Source organism: Propithecus coquereli, unplaced genomic scaffold (genome assembly GCF_000956105.1).
Source record: "Propithecus coquereli isolate 6110/MARCELLA unplaced genomic scaffold, Pcoq_1.0 Scaffold128, whole genome shotgun sequence".
In the NCBI taxonomy this organism is placed as follows: domain Eukaryota; kingdom Metazoa; phylum Chordata; class Mammalia; order Primates; family Indriidae; genus Propithecus; species Propithecus coquereli.
In genome coordinates, this window is record NW_012136969.1 from 1,599,261 (window position 1) to 1,619,181 (window position 19,921).

Here is a 19,921-nt window from a genome sequence, read left to right on the forward strand (position 1 = left end):
AATGCAGGGTCCCAGGCTCTGCCCCAGACCTGCAGCATCAGAATCTGCACTTTAACCAGGCCCCAGTGACGTGTGTGGCGCTGAAGTGCGCTGTAGCTTGGTGGGCAAGTGCTGGGGCTGTGGAGTCAGGTGGAGCTGGTCTGGTTCTAGGCTCTGCACATACTCACTGGTGACCTTGGACTATTTACTATAATGCTCCTCTTGAAACCTCAGTTTCCTCATCTGTAGAGTGGGAATAATAATAGTACCTATCTCAGACTTCTTGTGATGAGTAATGAAAGAACGCCCTCAAGTTCTTGGCACAGTGCCTGGTGCATGGTAAGCCCTTGATAAAGGGCGGTGGCCACTCACAAGGTTCCATCCCAGTGCTAACTGATGTCCTCGCTAGACCCTCCTGTGGCCTCTCCTAGCGTTGCTTGTACCCAGTTCATTCCGTCAAGGGGCAGAATTCATTTGCAAGTCCGTCTCACTGAGGACAGGGAGGGCCAGGGCAATGTCATTCATCTTTGGAGGTTAGAATCATTGACCTTCCGGTGGAGGGAGATAAACAACCATAATCCGAGGTGGGAAAGGAGACACACAGCTAAACAAGGACTTTACCAGCTTGGATGGGTGGGATAGGATCGAGTTCAAAGTTTCTGGCCTTGGTAGAAATGGTGATTCTGCCTGTCCTAGCCTGGTAGGTTTTTCGTTCATCCGTTCGTTCACTCACTTTTACTTCCTATTTATCGATTGCCTGCAGGGTACAAGGCCATGTGCGATGTACTGGGCAGAAAATGATGAGTCTACAGTCTAATGGGGGACATCAACACTGAGTAAAGGATTGTGCAAAAACGCTCTTAATATTTATAAAGGGTAGGAAGTGTTACGAAGTAGTATGAGAACTAAGAAAGAACACACTGAATGTTTCTCTAAGGAGGGAGATTTGAGATGAGAGCCGGGGTGAACAGATTTATTTAGCCAGGAGAGGGGCTGGGGCTGGTAGGTTGGAAGAGGAGTGGAATGTTCCAGATAGAGTGAACAGAACGAGGAGAGGATGGAAGAGGCTGCCGGTGCAAGGCGGATTGTGGTGAGAGAGGGAGGCACGTGGGAGTCTCTGGGATGAAAGCAGAACTGTAGCCGATGTCCCCAGCCTGGCCCCGAGGGAGCATCTTGGCTTTCCGTGGTCCCCGGGTCCCCACAGCACACGCAGCCCAGGGCTCCCTGGGCTGAAGCCTCTGGTCTGGGCAGAGTACAGAGTTGGGCTCTGGATTCTACCACCTGCCCTGCTCCTGCCTCTGCTCACCAGGCAGTGAATTGTTTCAGGGTGGGGCAAAGGGTCTCCACCTTTACATAAAACAGGAGCTGTAGAGAATTTAAGAGACTTGCAGCACAATGTTAGACAAGCAGGGCCTGAGTGAAAGCCCTGGAGTTAGCGCAGATGGCTCAGACTCAGGCCCTCAGGTGTAGGGTCCCCTCTCTCTGATAGGATGATACAGTGGAGATGATGTTATATATCTATTTGAGGTCCTTGACTTGTGGGAGAGGCTTAGAATTATTGCAAAGGGTGTCAGAACCCATTCTTGCATAGCTATTTTCTCTGTTGACAGATACCTAACACATCTGTGTGTAGAGGGGATATTCGTGTTTCGACATTGACAAGATGGAGATGACTGTTCTGCAAAGCTCTTGTACTGGGACTGTCAACTCCAAGAGGGAACGAACTTGTCTCTGTCGCTGCTGGATCCCAGCAGCTAGAACAGTGCCTGCTATAAAGAAGGTGCTCAGTACATGCCTGTCAGATGAATGGAAGTGTGTGTGTTGATGGCTGTGAGAAGCTTTCATTTCTCGATCTGCATTTACCTTTCCAGGAATCAGTGTGTGGGGCTGCCCTAGCATGGGAAGCTTGGGTGGAATGTGAAAAATGCTGCTCATGCATATGCATGCGGGACGCGGGCCAGTCCTACTGGGGTTCAGGATTTCTAAGAATCACCCTTTGGAGGCAGCCTCCTACCCAGTGTGGTCCTGCTGCACAGTGGCTCCTTGTGGAGAAGGCAGAGTTTGCCATTCCTGCACCTTGGGAGCTGGGGCCCCCGGGGCCTCGCTTCTCACAGGGCCCCCAAGTCCCCCCAGATATCTTGCTTCCGTCAGAACTCACGGGAAACCTGAGGGCCCAGAAAATGCTGCACTTTGGGGATCATCTGTTTTTGCTTTTCCAAACTACAGACGGGAAGATGGAAGTTTAGAGAGAATAGGAACTTGTTGGCAGTCACATAGCTAAGATGTGTGGGTCTAGAACCGGTTCTAGAACTGGGTCTTCTGAAGTCCAGGTGGGTGGCGTCACACCACCTGGAAATTCCCGAGAGCTACTTGACCATATCTGCACCATTCACAGGGACATGCCCGGCTGTGCGTGGCCAGAGCTGAGCTTTGAAATCATCAGATGCAGTTCAAACCCCAGTTCTGCCCCTTATTTGCTACGTGCTTGGGCACATTGCTCAGGAGGAGCCTTGGCTTCCTCACGTGGACGGGGCAGTCGGGCTGTGTGAGCCACTCCGTGGGCAGAGCCTGCGGGCAGCCGTGCTCGGTCAGTGAGCGCTCTCCCCCGGACTGTGGACCTCACCCTGCTCACAACAGCATCACCAGGGAGCTTGTAAAAAGTACTGAGGCCTGGGCCTCATCCCCAGGGATTCTGATTGGCTGGGGCCAGGCACCAGTATCCTAAAGCCCCCAGGTGACACTGCTGCCCATCCAGAGATGAAGAGCTGAGTATAGAGCATCCGTGCCGTTCACCCCAAACCTCCAGCACTGGCAGTGAGTGCCAGGCACATGATGGTTGGTACTTGATAACCACTTGTGAATGAACGAACGAATGAATGAGCAAATGAACAGGACGTGCTCATCACCTGACATTCACCCTGCACCGCCACCCCGAGAGCTAGCTATTGCTGTCTCTGCATCTGGACAAGGACACAAGGGCTCAGAGAAGCTAAAGAATGTGCCCACAGTCACCTGGCTAGTAAGTAGTTGAGCAGGACCTTACATGCAGGTCTCTCTGTCTCTGAATTCCGTGTCTTTTCCCCCGCGCCATGCTGGGCGAGGCTGGTCCTCCTCGGGTCCCCCTGAGGTCATACCTCCCACCCCCATCAGTTTCTGGGCTCCAGTTAGGAGGCGTCTCCTGGGTTCTCCTCTTGGAAGGACTGACTCCCTCTCACATTACCCTGGAGGTCCACAGGCTCTTCCTCCAGCAAACATTTGGAGACTGTCAAGTCCTACTTTCATCTAAATTAAACAAGGGTCAGTCTGTTTCAAAATATGACTTCAGGGTCACCATCTGTTCTGGCTGTTCCCTCAAACTCAAATCCCATTTCAGAGCCAAATGGGGTTCCAGCATCCCGCAGAGTGAATCTTTGCACAGTTGAGCAGCAAAGGCTGTAGGAAGATGTGGTGTGTTTGATAACAACTGTAGGATAAATTTCTTAGGTTGTTTCTTTCTTCCTACTCAACAGCATCAAAGTCATTACATGTGGACCACAGGCCCCCACTACAGATTCAAATGCATTCATTCCTATATTGGGCACCTAGTGTGTACCAAGCCTGACCTTTCCCATGCCTGGCCTTCTGCAAGGTCATGGGCGAGAGTGGCCTGGACAATATATAGCAGTGGGAATACAACATGCTGTAGGTGCTTGGGCCAGTCATGTCGTTGGTCTGGGCCTCAGTTTCCTCATCTTGGGGATACTGGACTGGAATTTTTCTGAGGTCCTTCCCAGCCCTTCAGGTTCCCTTGACTCTTCGTCAGCCCTGGTCAGCTTAGGCAGGATTTCCTGCTGCCTGCTGAAGCCATGAGCTCATTCTGACCAGCCTGCTTGTCTGCCCTGGCTGAATTCACACAAGCTCATCTGTTGGGACGCCCCGGGCCGTTCCCAGGGCAGCTCGATTTTGCCCAGGGCATAACATGCCAAGTGCTGAGAGACTGCAGGAAAGTATGTCTCTTGCTGGTGCCAAATTACCGCCTTTGCGCCACATTCCAAATCACCAAGTCCACCCTCTCCTTGGCAAGGAAAAGGAAGGGGCCTGACTTCCCGGGGCAGCAGCTCGGGGTGAAGTGGGGATTCCTCCTAAAATGGTCAAGCTGGAGCCTTCCTCAGAAAGCCACTGAGGGGCCCCATTTCCTGTTGCATAAATATTAGTCTCCTTGGCTTGACATTCAAGGCTGTCGACTATCTGACTCCAGTCACCTGAGAGAAGAAGAGATGAAGAGTAGAAACAGCTGGGAAATCCCAGCCATCCCAGTTACCAGCACGTGGCCTTGATCTCTCAGCCTCAGTCCACTCATCTGCAAAATGGGATAGCCACAGACCCAACTTACCAGACTGCCCTGAGATTGAATGAGCGAATGCATCAAAGCTTAGCTTAGAGCTTGGCCTGTTGTTAGATTAACATTTCTAAGTCTGTATCTATCTGTATCCGTAATTCTCTCCTTTCTGCTCTAATGCTGGAGGTTATCTCAGGGTCCCATTTGGCCTGTCCCCAGAATTGCTTACATACCCTTAGTTTTCCTAATTCTGTGGCTTTGCTTATGCTTTGCTCGCTCCCTTGCGTTTATCTGTGCGAAGCCTTCCAGGCCTATCTCGAATGCCCCCTCCTGCAGGTCCCCTTCCCAGACCCTCCAGCAAGCAAGGAGCTCTCCCTAAAGGCCCCTTTAGACTTTTACTTGTGCTTTGTTCTTGGGCCCAAGCTCAGGCCACCTGTATTGGGGATCTGGGTGTTGGCGTTCGGTCTACCAGGCTGAGAACTAGTTGGGGACCAAATTCCTCATCCTGTCAACCCCCAGAGCCTAGCCCAGGGCCAAGTCTGGACAAGGTTGGGCAGTGGATGCTGGTTGTGGCAAGATAGATTGAATGATAAGGACGTCCCTCCTGCCTCTGGGATCCATCCTCCCCTTGTGGCTGTGTCCCTCGGGGCTGGGTGATGTAATTTATGACTGCCTTGAGCCCTGTGGATAGCAACTTTAAAGAGATTTTATTGACCATATAGGATCAACCATGTCTAAAAATTCAAGAAACACCCAGGACATGCTTCACTTAGAGAGAGACTTGGAAACTAAGTTCAGAATTAAAATACTCTTTCAGGCTCCTCCCACCACTCCATGCCCCTCCCAAACCAATGTTGCTCCTCCAGGGAGGTGGGGCCTCCTCCAAGCAGGAGGACCAGGAATCTTACTGCTCTGCTCCTAGGACCTGCAGGGCTGGCCTATCTCATCCCACCTTGCCCAGTGGCCCCAGCTTTGAGACTCTGTCTCAAAAAAAAAAAAATCTGAGAAAAACACTATTCCCAGCCCAAAGAGCCTTGTCTGGAGCCCTTTGGTCCATGTTAATTGTTCCTTATACCCAAGCAAGCTACACTTGACCGAGCATTTTCACATTCACAAACATATTTGACCCTCACTGCAATCTAGTGAGAGAGGTTGTATCACCCCACTTTGCAGATTTGAGAACTGAGGCCCAGAAGGAAAATTGCACAAAGCTACCTTTCATGGCAATTCTAGACAATAATTAACAGGAGAGAAAAGCAGGCTGTTATCATTGATGATATTAATAATAGCAATAGCAACAACTACTACGCTTTATTAAACGTATGCCTTTGCTAGGCCCTCTGCTCAGTGCTTTATGTCTGTTATCTCAGATAATTCTCAAAACTCCCTCCTGAATCTCATGGCATTATCCCTTTGTTACAGATGTAGAAACTGGGGCTCAGAGAGGTGCATGTCTTGTCCAAAGTTGCACACCTTTTAAATACAGAGCTGAGGTTTGAAGTCAGAGCTGAGCTGAACACTAGCTGGCTCAGAGATCCTTCTCCCAGCTCTTAAAAACATGCTGGGTCACCTGAGATGAGAACAGCAGCTGCCCAGTGGCCAGCCGGTCTAGAGCCTCCTGCCCTTGCAGAACGGGTCAGAAGACGAAGCCCAGGAGAGACTATCTGTCACTGTCAGGAGAGCCTGGCTCCTGGTAGCTGGGAGCGGGGTGCTGAGTGTGGATGCTAAGAGCAGCGGGGAGGGATGTCAGGGTAACGGAAAGAGAGAGGCAGAGGGCTGCACAGTCGTGGAGGGCTAGGACCATCAGGGTGTGCGTCCTGGAGTGGGTCGGCCTCAGGTTGAAGTGACATCCCCAGCGAGGAGCAGAGGGAGACTCAACATCTTGCGTCAGACAGGTGAGGGTTTAAACTCGCCAGTTCTGGGACTTGATGGTTGTGTGACCTTGGGCAAGTTAACTTCTCTGTGCTTCAGTTCTCTCATCTGTACACTGGGAATAATGAGTGGGGTGGTTGTGCAGAGTTTGGGGGCTGTGATTTGCATCATCTGGGGAGCTTGCGCAAACTCCCCTGTGCCCAGGCCACGCCTGAACCAACTGAATCAACATCTCTGGGGTAGGGCCCAGGTATTGGTACTGAAAAGAATCTCCCCAGGTTGTTCTACCATGGAGGCAGGGTTGAGAACTCTGCTATGCAGGTAACGCACTTGGCGCTCAGGACACAGGGCTCCGTACACACGAGCTGTTGTTGCGACTCACTCATACCTGCATGAAGCATTTACTGAGCACAGCACCTTCCTGTGCCAGGCGCTGGACCAAGCGCCAGGTGGCAGCTGTACGTGGCGGCTGTTTGGATTTCTTCATGTATTATTTCTAGCATTGCTTCTGATAGAATGGGCTAATGGGGTTCAATCCTTTGTGAAGACGTGACTGATACTGGGGTGAGATGGTTTTGCTGGCAAGGGGGAAAGGAGGAGAATCATAAATGCACTCATGTCAGAGAGACCAAAGCCCTGTGTGTGGGAAGGGCGATCAAAGATCTCCAGGCCCTTAAGGAGGTCGCAAGAGAGGACAGGGTGGGCTGCAGACTTTCTGTGGGCCCCTCCGAAAATATCTGCCCTTGCAATGCCCCACATTCCATATCTGTAAGGTGGAAGGGTTTTCAGTGATTGGTTCGCGTCTGTGTTTTTAGCTGCGGAGCCCTTTCTTCAAGCGAGACTGTAGTATAACCCAATGCGTTAAACATAAGTCTGAGTTGCTCGGGTGTGAGTGTGCATATGCGTGTAGGTGTGTGTGACTGTGTGTTAGTGTGAGAGGATCTGTGAGTGAATGTGTGAGAGTGTGTGAGTGTGCAAGTGTGTGTCGGTGTGGGGGCATGTATGAGTATGGGGTGAGTGTGGGTGAGGCGTGTGAGTCTGTGTGTACATGGAGCGTGTGAGCGTGTGCATGAGTGCATGGATCTGTGTGTGAGTGTGCGTGTTAGTGGGTGTGGTGTGAACATCTGAGAGTACAGGTATGAGTGTGAATCTGTGTGTGTGTGAGCGGGTGTACGTGTGAATGTGTGTGTGTCAGGGGGCCAAGGGGCAGGGCTTCTCCTGCTGGGGGCCTTCTCTGCGACCCTCCCTCCCCCATCCCCAGGCCTGGGAAATGCTGCTTGAAACCCTCTGGTCCCTATGTCTACACTTTGCCCTGCCTGCCCTGCCGGCCGGTGGTTCTGTGTCCCTTTGGGAGGCTGAGCCTGAAGGTTTTCAGGAGCTGAGGGCTGTAGGGTGGCCACTTGCAGCAGGTCACCATGTGTTCCCATCTGGTGCCCCTCACGTGCTCCCGACAGGCCCCTTCCCCTCCGTGCCATTTTTCCGTGTGTTTTCCTCCCAGAGCCCAGAGCCGGGTCCTCCAGGGCTGCCTGCGGGTGGGGGTGATGACTCATTTCAGTTGATGTCATCCTCTCGGGACTCAAGGCCCGCAAGGCACTCAAAGAGTCTTTGTTCCCCAAATGGAAAAGGAAAGTCCGTGAGCAGCCGGGAGAAGTTGCCTGCAAACTCTTCCCAGATGCCCATGGCCGCTCACACCTGCCCACACCTGATGACCGTCACCGTGCCACCTGGTCCCCACGGCCCCTGCAGTGGCTCTTACCCAGGTTCCCAGAACAGAGGTTTGGGGAGGGGGTGAAGGGAGGGATCTAAAGGCCTCTACCACAGCGAGACAGCAGGACCCACTCCTGCTTCCTGAGGTCGGATATGGCTCTTGCACCGGGGCTGGTGCTGCCAGGACGGAGGTGTGTGCTCGTGCATGAGTGTGTGTGTGCATACGCATGTGTGTGGGGACGTGGTGACCAGACCCAGGTCATAGAACAGGGGAGTCACACCACGCTCTCTCTAGGCTACTCTCCCCATACCCTCAGTTCATTAGTCACAGGCCTATTTATTCGCAAGACACTCAAAGAGCCTTTGTTATATACTTTACTTAGTACTAATACTAACAGTTTAATGGCTAGCAGGTGGAGGGTGGGTGTGAGGTTGAACAGAGATGATGGGATGAGAGCTTGAGAGTGCACGGCCCTAGGCAGCACCATCAAGCTGGCTGGGACGCCCAGTGCTTACTGAGCGCTCACTGTGTGCTGGGCCCTGTGCTAAGCAGGGACCTCTCTGTGCTGTCTGTTCTCACAATGGCTCTGTGAGCCGGCCCCAGCACTGCCCACTGGAGCCGGAGTCTGCTCAGAGGAGAGAAGTGGCTTGATCACCTGCCCAGATCAGGAGCCTGCACAGAGGTGTGGGGGTGGCTTGATCACCTGCCCAGATCAGGAGTCTGTGCAGAGGAGAGAGGTGGCTTGATCACCTGCCCAGATCAGGAGTCTGCACAGAGGTGTGGGGGTGGCTTGATCACCTGCCCAGATCAGGAGTCTGTGCAGAGGAGAGAGGTGGCTTGATCACCTGCCCAGATCAGGAGTCTGCGCAGAGAAGTGGGGTAGCTTGCCTAGTGCCACACAGCCAACTAAGCGGCAGACCCAGGACTCAAGTCTAGATCTGTCTGATGCCAAAGCCAAGTAGTTAACGCTAACCTGTGGCTGTCAGCCAAGTGTGGGCACCAGACTCACGCAGGCCAGACCCTAGAAGACTGATTCCATAAGGCCGGGCAGGCGGGGCAGACCTCTGACTTTTAAAAGTTCCTGGGGCGTGGCTAGGGCTGGAGCCTTCACACCACGCTATCCTACCTGGGATATCCTACCCATCTGAATCCTAACTCCAATCACTTATTAACCTCATGGCTTTGGAACAGTGATTTAACTTCTCCAGGCCTGTTTTCTAACCTGTAAAATGGAAATAATAATATCATCTTCCTTATAGAGAATCAAGTGTGAAGATGAGCTGGTTTGTGGAAAGCTCTTCGAACAGTGTTTGGCATGAAGCAAGCCCACAGCAAATGTTAGCTGCTGATGCTATGCTTTCTTGTCATTCAGCTCATTCACAGGTTCCCCTTGGCCAGGCCCTGTGCTGATGCTGAGGAATGAGAGAGGAGTTGCCATGGTCCATGGCCAGGGGTCCATGTCTAACTATACGAGAGGACAGGGGACTGACCACTAGAGTGCAGATGGATGAGGGTGTCCGGCAGAGGGATGGGCAGGGACTATGGGGACACAGAGGTGTGCAGATGTGCCTGGGAGAGCCACAAGCAGAGCTCAGGAGGCAGTGGGCTGGAACCGGCAAGGCCCAGTTTGGGGTCTTCAGTGCTGGCTCTGGCACTGGGGCCTGTGAGTGAGTTACTTTCCCTTTTTGGGGCTTGGTTCCCTCCTCTGTCCTGCCTCCTTCCTGCAAGAGGGAATAGGTGAGAGGATGATGCTTGGGAAACAGTAGAGGGTGCTGGACAGGTGAGGACCACTTGGAGCTCTCAACTGGGCAGAGTGTCTTCCCACTGCTGGCCAGGGAAACCAAGCTGCACCCCTGGACCCAGCTCCAGGCCTCCTCAAAACTGTCCTCTGCTTGGTTTAGGACAGAGGCGAGAGAGAGAGAGAGAGAGAGAGAGAGAGAGAGAGAGAGAGAGAAAGAGAGAGAGAGAGCGCACGCTCACACAGTAAGTTCATTGAGCAGGAAATTCCTATGCTATATATGAAAACCGGAAAAGGGAAGGAGGCGTTCTAAGTTTACACGTAGAAAAATGCTCTTCTGTAATTCAGAAAAATGGGGTCTTTGATTGTGGCCAAGCCAGGTCTCCCTTCTAAGTTGCTCCAGGATTTTTTCCCCTGGCAGGGAAACAGTTCTTCTTCTAAGAAATGCATTGGGTGTACGTTTTTCTAAGAACCTCTTGCATCTCTGCTGGGTGCAGACAGATCCCTGTGCAGCAGGACTGTGTTGGGTTCATTTTCCTTGGAAAGGGAGTCAGGTAGAGCCAGGAGCCCCTGGAGACTCCAGCCTGGGTAGGGTTGAGTTTCCTCGCAGGCAGAAAGCTGTGACATTTTCCTAGGCACAGTGCTCCTTGCCTCTGGCCAGGCTGTGCTGCCCAAAGATGAGGAAGTCTGTGGGGAGGGTTGGGCTTGTTCTGGTCTCTGTTGGAGTCATTCCTTCCAGGCCTGAAGGCTGTGGGCTGAAGGAACCGGCAGTTAAGGGTGGTTAGAAAAACTGGAACACAGGCGGGAGATGAGGAGGAGGCAGAATGTGAGGCTCTCAGACCTGGCATGGGCCTTTGGAAAACATTTAGTCCAAGCTCTAGTTTTGCAGATACTGAATCTGAGGCTCAGAGCAGAGAAGGAACAGTTCAAGGTCATGTGCTAAGTTGGTGGTAGAGTCTGCCTTGCAGGCTGGGGCAATTTCCACCACCCCATGCATCATCTGAGAGGTCGTGCTGTGGAAGTTGGGGTCCACTGTGTGTGGTCCCAGAGGGCAGAGCTAGGCCCAGCCAGGTGGGCGTAAGTTACAGGGAAATTCAACATGAGAAAGAACTTCTGAAGACTTAGAATTGTCCAGCAATGACCAGGGTTGCTGTGGGGGTTGGGGGGAGTGAGCTCCTCAGTAGTGGAGATATGCAAGCAGAGACCACATGGCCCTCAGGTGGGAGTGCATGGGAGGACACCTTCCTGGGTTGGTGAGCTGTGTTCTTTCTGCACTTTCTGTGCAGAAAGAAGCTCTTGCGGAGCTCCCAGCTTCCTACCTCTCCAGGGAGGTGAGAAGAGAAGAAGCCACATGCCATGTGGTCTGGTTTAGACATACCCAGAGTCTCCATGGGCCACCTCTCTGTAGGGCTGTCCAAAGGGAAGGGCAAGAACAATTCTGAGAAGATGCAGGAATTTCCCCCTCCCAGGCAGAGCAACCTGGCATGGGGCTTGGACGAGGGACACTTGGCTTCTCTGAGGCTCCCTGCTCATGCTGCAGGTGGCAGAGAGACGTACTAGGGACCTCCTCTCTCTCCAGGAGCTGAGTGCCAGGAAATTCATGCCAGAGGAGCCCGCCAGGGTCCCCAGGACAGTGCCCCCACCTTACCGTGCACATCCTCAGCCTGCTGGCTCCAGCCCCAGGCAGAGCGACCATGGGGTCATCTGGACCCCTTGAGCCCTGGCCGCCAGTGGGAATACACTGACCAGCTTGAAGGAGTCACTGTGTCCCTGTTGATGCTGAGTGAGTGTTCCACTGGTGTTCAGAAACACGGGTGGCAATGGAAGAGATGCTGGAGGGGCACGTGGGCCACCCCAGGCAGCCAGTGTAGGGAAACAGCAGAGGATGGAAGCGAGGCGTGTGGGTTCTAGGCCTGGCCTGGACGCACTTGCGGCCCAACCTCAGACCTGCTCTCCTGGGTCCCTTCCAGAGGTCGGCTGTGACTCGTGGGTGGAGGTGCAGTTCCGCGAGAGGCCGCTGGGGGCCGCTGCCGCGCTCGGGCGGGGGCGTCCTCAGCCTCTCTCGCGCCTCGGTTGGGAGGTCTCTGCAGCCATCCTTGACCTGCAGCCAGAGGAACGCTGCTCAGCCTCTTCAGGCCTTAAATGCTGACAAGGGCCAGCGCTGGGCTCAGGTCCCAGATGATCATCTGTGAGACGGAGCTTTGCAAAGCCAGATACAGCTCCCCGAAAGGCGGGCTCCAAAGCCCAGGCTAGCCCAGCACTGCCTCAAGACCCTGTAGATGGAAGGACTGACATGGCCCGTTGCACAGAAGGGGAAACCGAGGCCCAGTGGGTAGGGGAGGCAGCAGATGTCCCTGAGCCTGTGGCAGAGAGGAGGAGGAGAGGTGAGGTTCCTGTTCTCCACCTCCAGCCAGGTGGCTGTCATCTCTGTGGAAGGAAAACCTGAACCCTGCCCTGTTTGTTTCTTCACGGCTAGGATTCTACCCTGGTTTCCATGGAAACTGGCTTTGGACCCCTGGGAGGAAAGTTGCACCCTGTGGTGACTGCTCAGATTTTCCTCTGCCTGGGCCATCTCTAAAGCTGTCTGATTTCTCCTCCCTGTGCCCTGGGGAGGGGCTGCCCAGGGAACTGGGCTCTGGAGTCTGAACCAGAGGTTTGAGGGGAGTGGGGCCCAGGCTGTATCTGTCCATCCCCTTTCCTACGGCCACACTGCTGGGTGTCTGCTCTGTGCTGAGCCCTTCCGTGGGCGTTTAGAGGAGGGGTGCTGCCTCTGCTCTGTTTGTAGGGTGGGAGTGGGGCTCCCGTGCGTTGGGGTGCAGCTGAGAGAGCCTGGGAAGAAGCCGTGAGAAGATGGGGAAGGTGATAGCAGTGAAAGGAATGGCACAGTGAAGACAAAGGTAGAAAAATGGGGAGAATGAGGAGAAGCAGCGGAGGGTGTCTTGAGTGGAATTGTGACTTGATGCTGAAGGCACTGGGGAGCCAGTGAAGACTTTGGAGCGTGTGAGTAACATGAACAGATGGCTGCTTGCGGTCACCTGGATAGTGAGCTTCTGGAGAGCACACAGTCGAGGGGTATTCCGCATCTCCAGCACTACACAAGGCACAATGGGGGGGAGCTTTATAAATATTATCAAATTCATGAATTGGAAAAGTAAGCCGAAAATTCTTCACTGGAAATGGAGCTATCCCTAAGCATTAATGAAGTGAGAGAGTAAGACTGAGATCTGAAGGCAGAGAAGATACATAGAATAAGTCACAGGGGATATGGCTCTGAGAGTCCGTCTTGTCTAACTCCCTGACGTGCACATGGGGAGCACATGGAGGGGGAGCAGCTGGCCCTAGAGCACAGACGGAGTCAATGGCAGAGCCAGGACTTGAACCTGAGCCCCGCCTCCCCTGCCTGGGCCTCTCTCATCGCCCCATGGCCGTGTGCCTCCCAGATGGGCTCCCTGGGCCAGTGGACCCAGCATGGTGGAGATAAGAGGGGGACTGGACTTCCAGGTGACCAATGAGCTTAAAGTGAGGTCACTGTTGGATGAGGGACTGGAGACTGACCTCAGCAGCCCTCACCAGGGCCTCAGACCCAGAGCCTGGCACTTCCGATTCTGGAATGCTTAGAATCCAGTTCAGCCAGCAAACACTTCCTGAGCACCTGCTCAGGGCCAGAGTCTGGGTGTGGGGCAGGCAGGGAAGGGTGGATTGTAGTTCCTACACCCAAGGAGCTCCCAAGATGGCAGGGTCCTCTATGATATGATGTGATGCATGCTACATAGAGTCAGGGCCAAGTGCAGGAATAGGGATGCCCAGATCACCCTGGTGAGGGAATCCAGGAAGACTTCATGGAGGAGGTGATGACATTGAAGCTGGCCTTGAGAAGTGTGGAGCAGTCCCTCAGGTGGAGGGAACAGCATCCGTAAAGGCTTGCAGGCGTGAAATGATAGGACCCATTCAGGATACTTTGAGTTTCCCAGTATGACAATTGCCTGGGCTAGCAGGATAATAATAGTGACAGAAATGGTAGCTACCATTTATTGAATGGTCTGTGTGCTAAGCAGTGTGTTAAACATTTTAGGTATATTATTATGTTCAAGTCACACAACTGTCCTGCACGACAGGTGTTATTATCTGTGGAGAAGTGTGGGCCCCCTCCAAGGATGCTGAGGCTGGAGAGTTCCATGTTGGCCCCATCAGCAGCACCCCCCAGTCCCCCAGGTCTTGCCCGTCCGGGATGGTGGGCTGTCTTCCCACCAGCTGTGCTCTCCACCCTCCTCCCTTCCTGCCCAGCACAGAGCCATCCCAGGACAAGCCCATGGACCAAGCTGCTGGGCCTGTTTGTCTTGGCTCCCCGGCTTCTCCTCCCCTCCCTGGTGGCCGCCTGAGCAGGTGGCCCTCCTGCTGGAGGCCAGGGGGAAATGAGCCAGCAGGCTCAGGCACAACCCTGAGCACGGGTCACTCCAGGCCAGGGGTCGTCCCCCACCACGCCATGCTGTGAGACAGTGCATGGGGAGGGGGTGGGGGTGCTGAGAGCAGGGCTGGGCTGACTTGGGCTTGCTCTAGTTTTGGGGCTTGGCTCCCCTGGGGCCGACCCAGTGGAAACAAGGCCTGTGGGCCAGCGCCTGCACACGTGTCCTCCCTGCCGCGGCTGAGGCCTGGGTAGCAGGGGGGCAGGAGGGTTAGGAAGGGATCTCTTTGCAGACTTTGGTTTTTGCTAAGCTTATGCCTTTATGAAGAATTGAAAGCTAATCACTAAAATTTGTTGAGCACTTGCACTCTCATCTGTCATCTCATTGGAACCCCATGTGGGAAGTGGCAGAAACCTCCCCACATCACCAGTAAGTTATCTGCCCAAAGGCTGCACATTTGGTAAAGGGCAAAGCCTGGATCTGAACCCCGCTCTTTCCAAAGCTGAGGTTCTTCCCCTTGCAGGCTGCCTCCTTTGCCCACTCTCCAGCTGACCAACCAATGGCCAGAGCCTGGAAGGGTCGGGGGTCGTGGGAGGGCACCAGCTCTGGGGACTCATGATTTCAAGTCTCTGTCCACCCCCGATTTGCTGCTCCATCTGCTGCTTCCTGGCTGTGTCTCCTGGTCATGCTCTCTCCCTGACCATCAGTTTCCCTGTCCATAAAACAACGAGGTTGCATAGACTCATGAATGTTTGTTTTTAAGCAGACTCATGGGCATAGGAATTCCCAGAATTGCTACAAGCCTGGATGTACCAGCCATGGGAAGCACTGGGCTAGTGTAAGCAGCCTGAGTGGGAACCTCTCAGCCCCTTCCTCCTGTGTTCCTGAACCCCCACCTGACCCTGGGACCCCCAGGGCCACCTCTTGGAAATAAGCCACTGGTTGGAAAACTCAGGCCCATTTACTCCCTGTGAAACCAGTAATTCTCCCAAACCTGGAGCGTCCCAGCAGAAAGGGGCTTCCACCTCCTATTCTCAGTAGGAGAGAGAGGACCTGGAGGAAGAGCTTTCTATAGGGTTAGATCAATGAAGAGGAAAGCAGAGCTATCAGTAGGGTGCTCCTAGTTTTGTTTTGTTTTGATCTTTAAACTGTGGAGGGGAGAAAAGAAATATCAGTGGGATGTTTTCTTTCTGTTTCTTTTCCCTCTTTTTTCTTTCTCTCTGTGCATAGATAAGCTGTATCTGAGTGAAGAAAAGCAAGAATAGGTTTTATAATTTCTAAAAGTGGATGCGAGGAGTTAATCTCTTTAAAAATATGTAAATATCTTTACTTTTCATACCATGTACATGGTGTAAAATTGAGAAAGCATAAAAGGCTATCCAGTGAAAACAAAATCTCCTATGCCCCAGCCAACAACTCCCTTCCCTGGAGACAACCTCTGGCCCTAGTTTCTTACATATCCTTCTAGAGATACTATAATCCTGTGTGTGTGTGTATATGTATGTATATATACATACATACATATACACATATCTTTTATATATTTAAAATGTATTAATATATATTTCTAAATGATAGCAATTCGATTCTGCACCCTATCATTTTTCGTCCATTTATTTTTATTTACTATATCTTGTTGATTGTTTTATATTAGTACCTAAGGAATTGCATCTTTTCAAAAGCTGCCTTGTATTTCATTGTATGGATATATCATAATTTATTATTTACTTAACATTCCCAAAGATAGACATTTAAGTAAATTTTAAACAATGCTGCAGTGAATACTCTTGTACATGCTTTACGTTGCACATATGTAACTTTATCTGTTGGAAAATTCATGCAAGTATAACTGCTGGGTCAAAGAGCACCCACGTGTGTTTGTACCTTCGATAAATGTTGCCAAGTTGCCTCCCATGGTGATGTACCAGTTTATGCCCCCGCCAGCGATGCGGGAGAGGGCCTATTGCCTCACCCTTGCCAACACAGCCTTTCATCCCACGTCCCCGTCTTTGCCAATCTGATAGGGAAATGGTATCTCTTTATAATCTTGACTTGACTTCTTTGATTATAAATGAGGCTGAATATTTTTCATGTGTTTAAGATCCATTTTTATTTCTTTTGCTGTGGATAGAATTTTCTATTCTTTGCCCATTTTTCTATGGGGTATTGATTTGCTTTGCACATTAGAGAAATGAGTTTGTTGTCTACAATAGATAATTGCAAATATTGTTTCCCAGTTTGGGGTTTTATTTGACATTGCAAGGATTATCATGATTATTATATTTTGCTATGAGGAACTTTTTTATTTCTATGTAGACAAATTTAACCAAATCCGTCAATCTTTTAATTTATGCCTTCTGGGGTTTGACTCTTAAACCCAAATGACTTAAAACGAATTTCTGTTTTAAAGCAAGTTACAAACTGGAGGGGGCAAGCATTCAATTGAGAATCAAATCTGGGTTCATGGCCAGCAAACACTTTCCCTCTATTAACCTTAGTTTAGTCTTTTGTAAAACGAGAGGATTGTGCTATGTTCACTCACACCTTCCTTTATTTGTTCATTCATTCATCAGCACTGGCTGGTTACTGGGAACACAGATGAATGATGTCGGCCTTGCTCTCGTGGCCCGATAGGGAGAGAGAAAAGTGACCCTACACTGACATGCAGTGTGTGGGGGGCTATGATGGAGGGCTCCAGTCTGTGGGGAGGGGGCTTCTAACGCAGCCCCAGGAGGGGAGGGTGTGGGTGTGGGTGTGGGAGGTGAAACAGGGATTTCATGGAGGTGAGGCCTGGGCTGAGTCTTGAATGGTGAGCAGGAGTTAGTTGTTCAGGCAGAATCCCTGGGGTGGGGTGGGGTGGACGGCAGAAAAGAATGCATTCCTGGGGAGGGGGGCTGGGACAGCATGGGACACTCAGGGGACTGTGCCAGGGCTTTTCGGGGAGTAGGGAACACAGCTGGGTCCAGACCACAAAGGGCCTCTCAAGCCAGGTGGCAGCGGCCTGGTCAGCCCTGACCCTGAGCCTTTGGATAGCTGTAGAAGGCTTCCAAGCTGGCCACCAGCAGATTTGCTCTTTTGTTGAGGAGAGAGAGGGTGATGATTTTCATAAAACTTCTTGGGAAATATTTTCCATGAAATTGGTTATAAAGAATAATACAATGAATACTTCCTTTGAATATCACCTAGTATAAACAATAAACATTACCACTACAGTTGAAAAGCCCTCTGGACCTCTCCCAAATCATCCCTCTCTGCCTCCCCTAAATGTTGGCAAGAACACATGGCTGGTGAACGTGCAAAATGGCACAGTCGCCTCAGAGAACACTTTAGCAACGTTCAGTAAAGTTGCAGGTGCACATACGCATGTCATCCAATAATTCTATCCCCAGGTGGTGGAATTACCTGCACAGGTAGGCACGAGGAGACGTGCATAAGGGAGTCCCTAGCAGTATTGTTTGAATAGTGATGGAAACCTCACTTTCCAGCAGCAGAAAAGTGAATAAATCCATTGCAGCTTATTTACACTCTAGAGTACTGTCATGAAAGTATAGGACCAGAGCCACGGGTATCAACAAGGATAAGTCTCAAAAATACAATGTTGAGTGAAAGATAGAAAAACAAGTGCCAGAAGAACACATGCAGCGTGCCAGCGTGTATATGAGGTCTAGAACACGCGCAGTGGTTCTGCATTCTGTTAGAGATGCACACTCGAGGGGCAAACATACAAACAAATGCACGGCAGTGACAAACACCAGGTTCACAAGCGTGGCTACCTTGGGTGCATGGGCAGAAGGATAGGATTGGAGAGAGTTCATGAGAGCTTCAGCTGAATTCATATTTTCTTTCCTAAGTGAAGTAGTGGACGCATACTTGTTCCTCATATTATTCTTTTAAAAATGTTTAATAATATATTCTAATCTCATATTTTCCAAAATTGTTATTGCAACATATAATAATATAAAAATTCTTAATGAGATATTTTACATTCCTTTTTCCAAACTAAGTCTTTGGAATTCGGTTTGCGTTTTACACCTATGACACATCTCATTTGGGAAGACCCACGCTTCCAGTGCTCAGTGGCCACACGCAGCAGGCGGCTTCCGTACTGCACAGGGCAGGGCTAACGCATCTTAGATAGAGAGTTCTATCAGGCGACCTCTGAGATTCCTTGCTAAACCGGAAAGTCTATAACCCATTAATGGGTAGTGGAATCAATTTGGGAGGTCATTTTCAGCATGTTTTTCATAAAATAAAGGAGAAAAAGAATAATTAAATGGAAAGGAAAATATTCGAGTGCCTGGTGGGTATTAAAAGCCGATAATGTTTCGTAAACCTTTGTTTCAGTGTTACAGATGTATATTTATCTACACATGTGCTTATTGGGTTGCCATGTAAATGCATTTCTTATTGTGGGTTGTTGTCAAAAATGGTTTGAAAAACGACAATTTAGAAACTGCAGTTTCGGGGGGTTCCTGAGGGGTCCTGATTCATTTGTGACTGTCCTCGCTTCCAAGCACAGTGGAATATGCCTGTGAACATGGCCTCTCTCTCTACCTTCCTGCAGAGCCCGCTTCCCAGGGCCACCTGGACCTCACAGAGCTCATCGGTGTCCCGCTGCCCTCGTCTGTATCCTTTGTCACGGGCTATGGTGGCTTCCCGGCCTACAGCTTCGGGCCTGGTGCCAACGTCGGCCGGCCGGTCAGGACCCTCATCCCGTCCACGTTCTTCAGGGACTTCGCCATCAGCGTCACGGTGAAGCCCAGCAGTGCCCACGGCGGCGTGCTCTTTGCTATCACGGATGCCTTCCAGAAGGTCATCTACCTGGGCCTGCGGCTCTCGGGTGTGGAGGACGGCCACCAGCGGGTCATCCTCTACTACACGGAGCCTGGCTCCCACGTGTCCCACGAGGCTGCTGCCTTCTCGGTGCCTGTGATGACCAACAGGTGGAACCGCTTCGCCGTGATTGTCCAGGACGAGGAAGTGACCCTCCTCGTGGACTGCGAGGAGCACAGCCACGTCGCCTTCCAGAGGTCCCCCCGGGCTTTGGCTTTCGAGCCCAGCGCAGGGATCTTCGTGGGCAACGCGGGAGCCACGGGGCTGGAGAGATTCACCGTGAGTCGAATCCCGCTCCCGGCAGATCAGGGAGGCCCATGGACAGACTCTCACTATGCAGTCACTACAAGCAGCTGTTGTCATTATTATTTTATTCTAATGTCCTCGAAGAGGCATGCGTGCTATGGTGGGAAGAACACTAGGGACCCAAACACCGAGATTCCAGTCCTTGGTTTTCAACTTAGTCTGCTGAGGTTAGACAGTCCCTGGGTTCCCTGATCCTCTCAGTTTTCTTATCTGTAAGAAGAGATAAGAAAACCTACCCAGAGTCCTGTGAAGTCAAATGAGATAACCTATGTGAAAGCACTGTGCACATTTTAAGGCATTATAAAAAAAGATTAAGGTTTTTTATATCTTCAAATGATTTTATCTTTGCATACGGCAGCAACTACACTTGAGTGTTAATAATTTCCACAATGGTGGAATGCACTAGAATACCAGAGCGAGAGGTAGCTTCTCTCTCTCCTTTTGGACAACATGCACTAAAAAAAATCAGAAAACTGACTTTGTTATCGAAATGGGCTTTTATGAATAGGCCATTCTAAAGAAAATTGCTAAGTTATTGTAGTTATTCATTTACTCCTACCGCATTCGCGAACGAGACGGCACCGTGGGGCGGAGTTGGGTTTATTTGATGGTACAGTGGAAGACGGTGGAGAATGCTAAGAAGTTCAAGTCTGTTGGATAATTTTTAAATGCCCACTTTGAGGGCTGCGTGGAGAAGGAGCCGTCAGGGATGGGAGAACCGGTGAGAGCGGAGGCAGGGAGGCTGCCTGGGTAGCCTTTCTTGG

General features: G+C 51.4%; 1 protein-coding gene across 1 annotated transcript in view; it reads left to right on the top strand.

The window, feature by feature from the left end:
• The window catches only part of COL15A1 (collagen, type XV, alpha 1), a 102,057-nt gene that overhangs the window by 14,113 nt on the left and 68,023 nt on the right, over positions 1-19,921 (top strand). Inside the window, exon 3 of the mRNA XM_012638303.1 lies at positions 18,583-19,130. Within this exon, the coding sequence (XP_012493757.1) occupies positions 18,583-19,130 (548 nt within the window). The remainder of the gene's footprint in view (positions 1-18,582; positions 19,131-19,921) is intronic.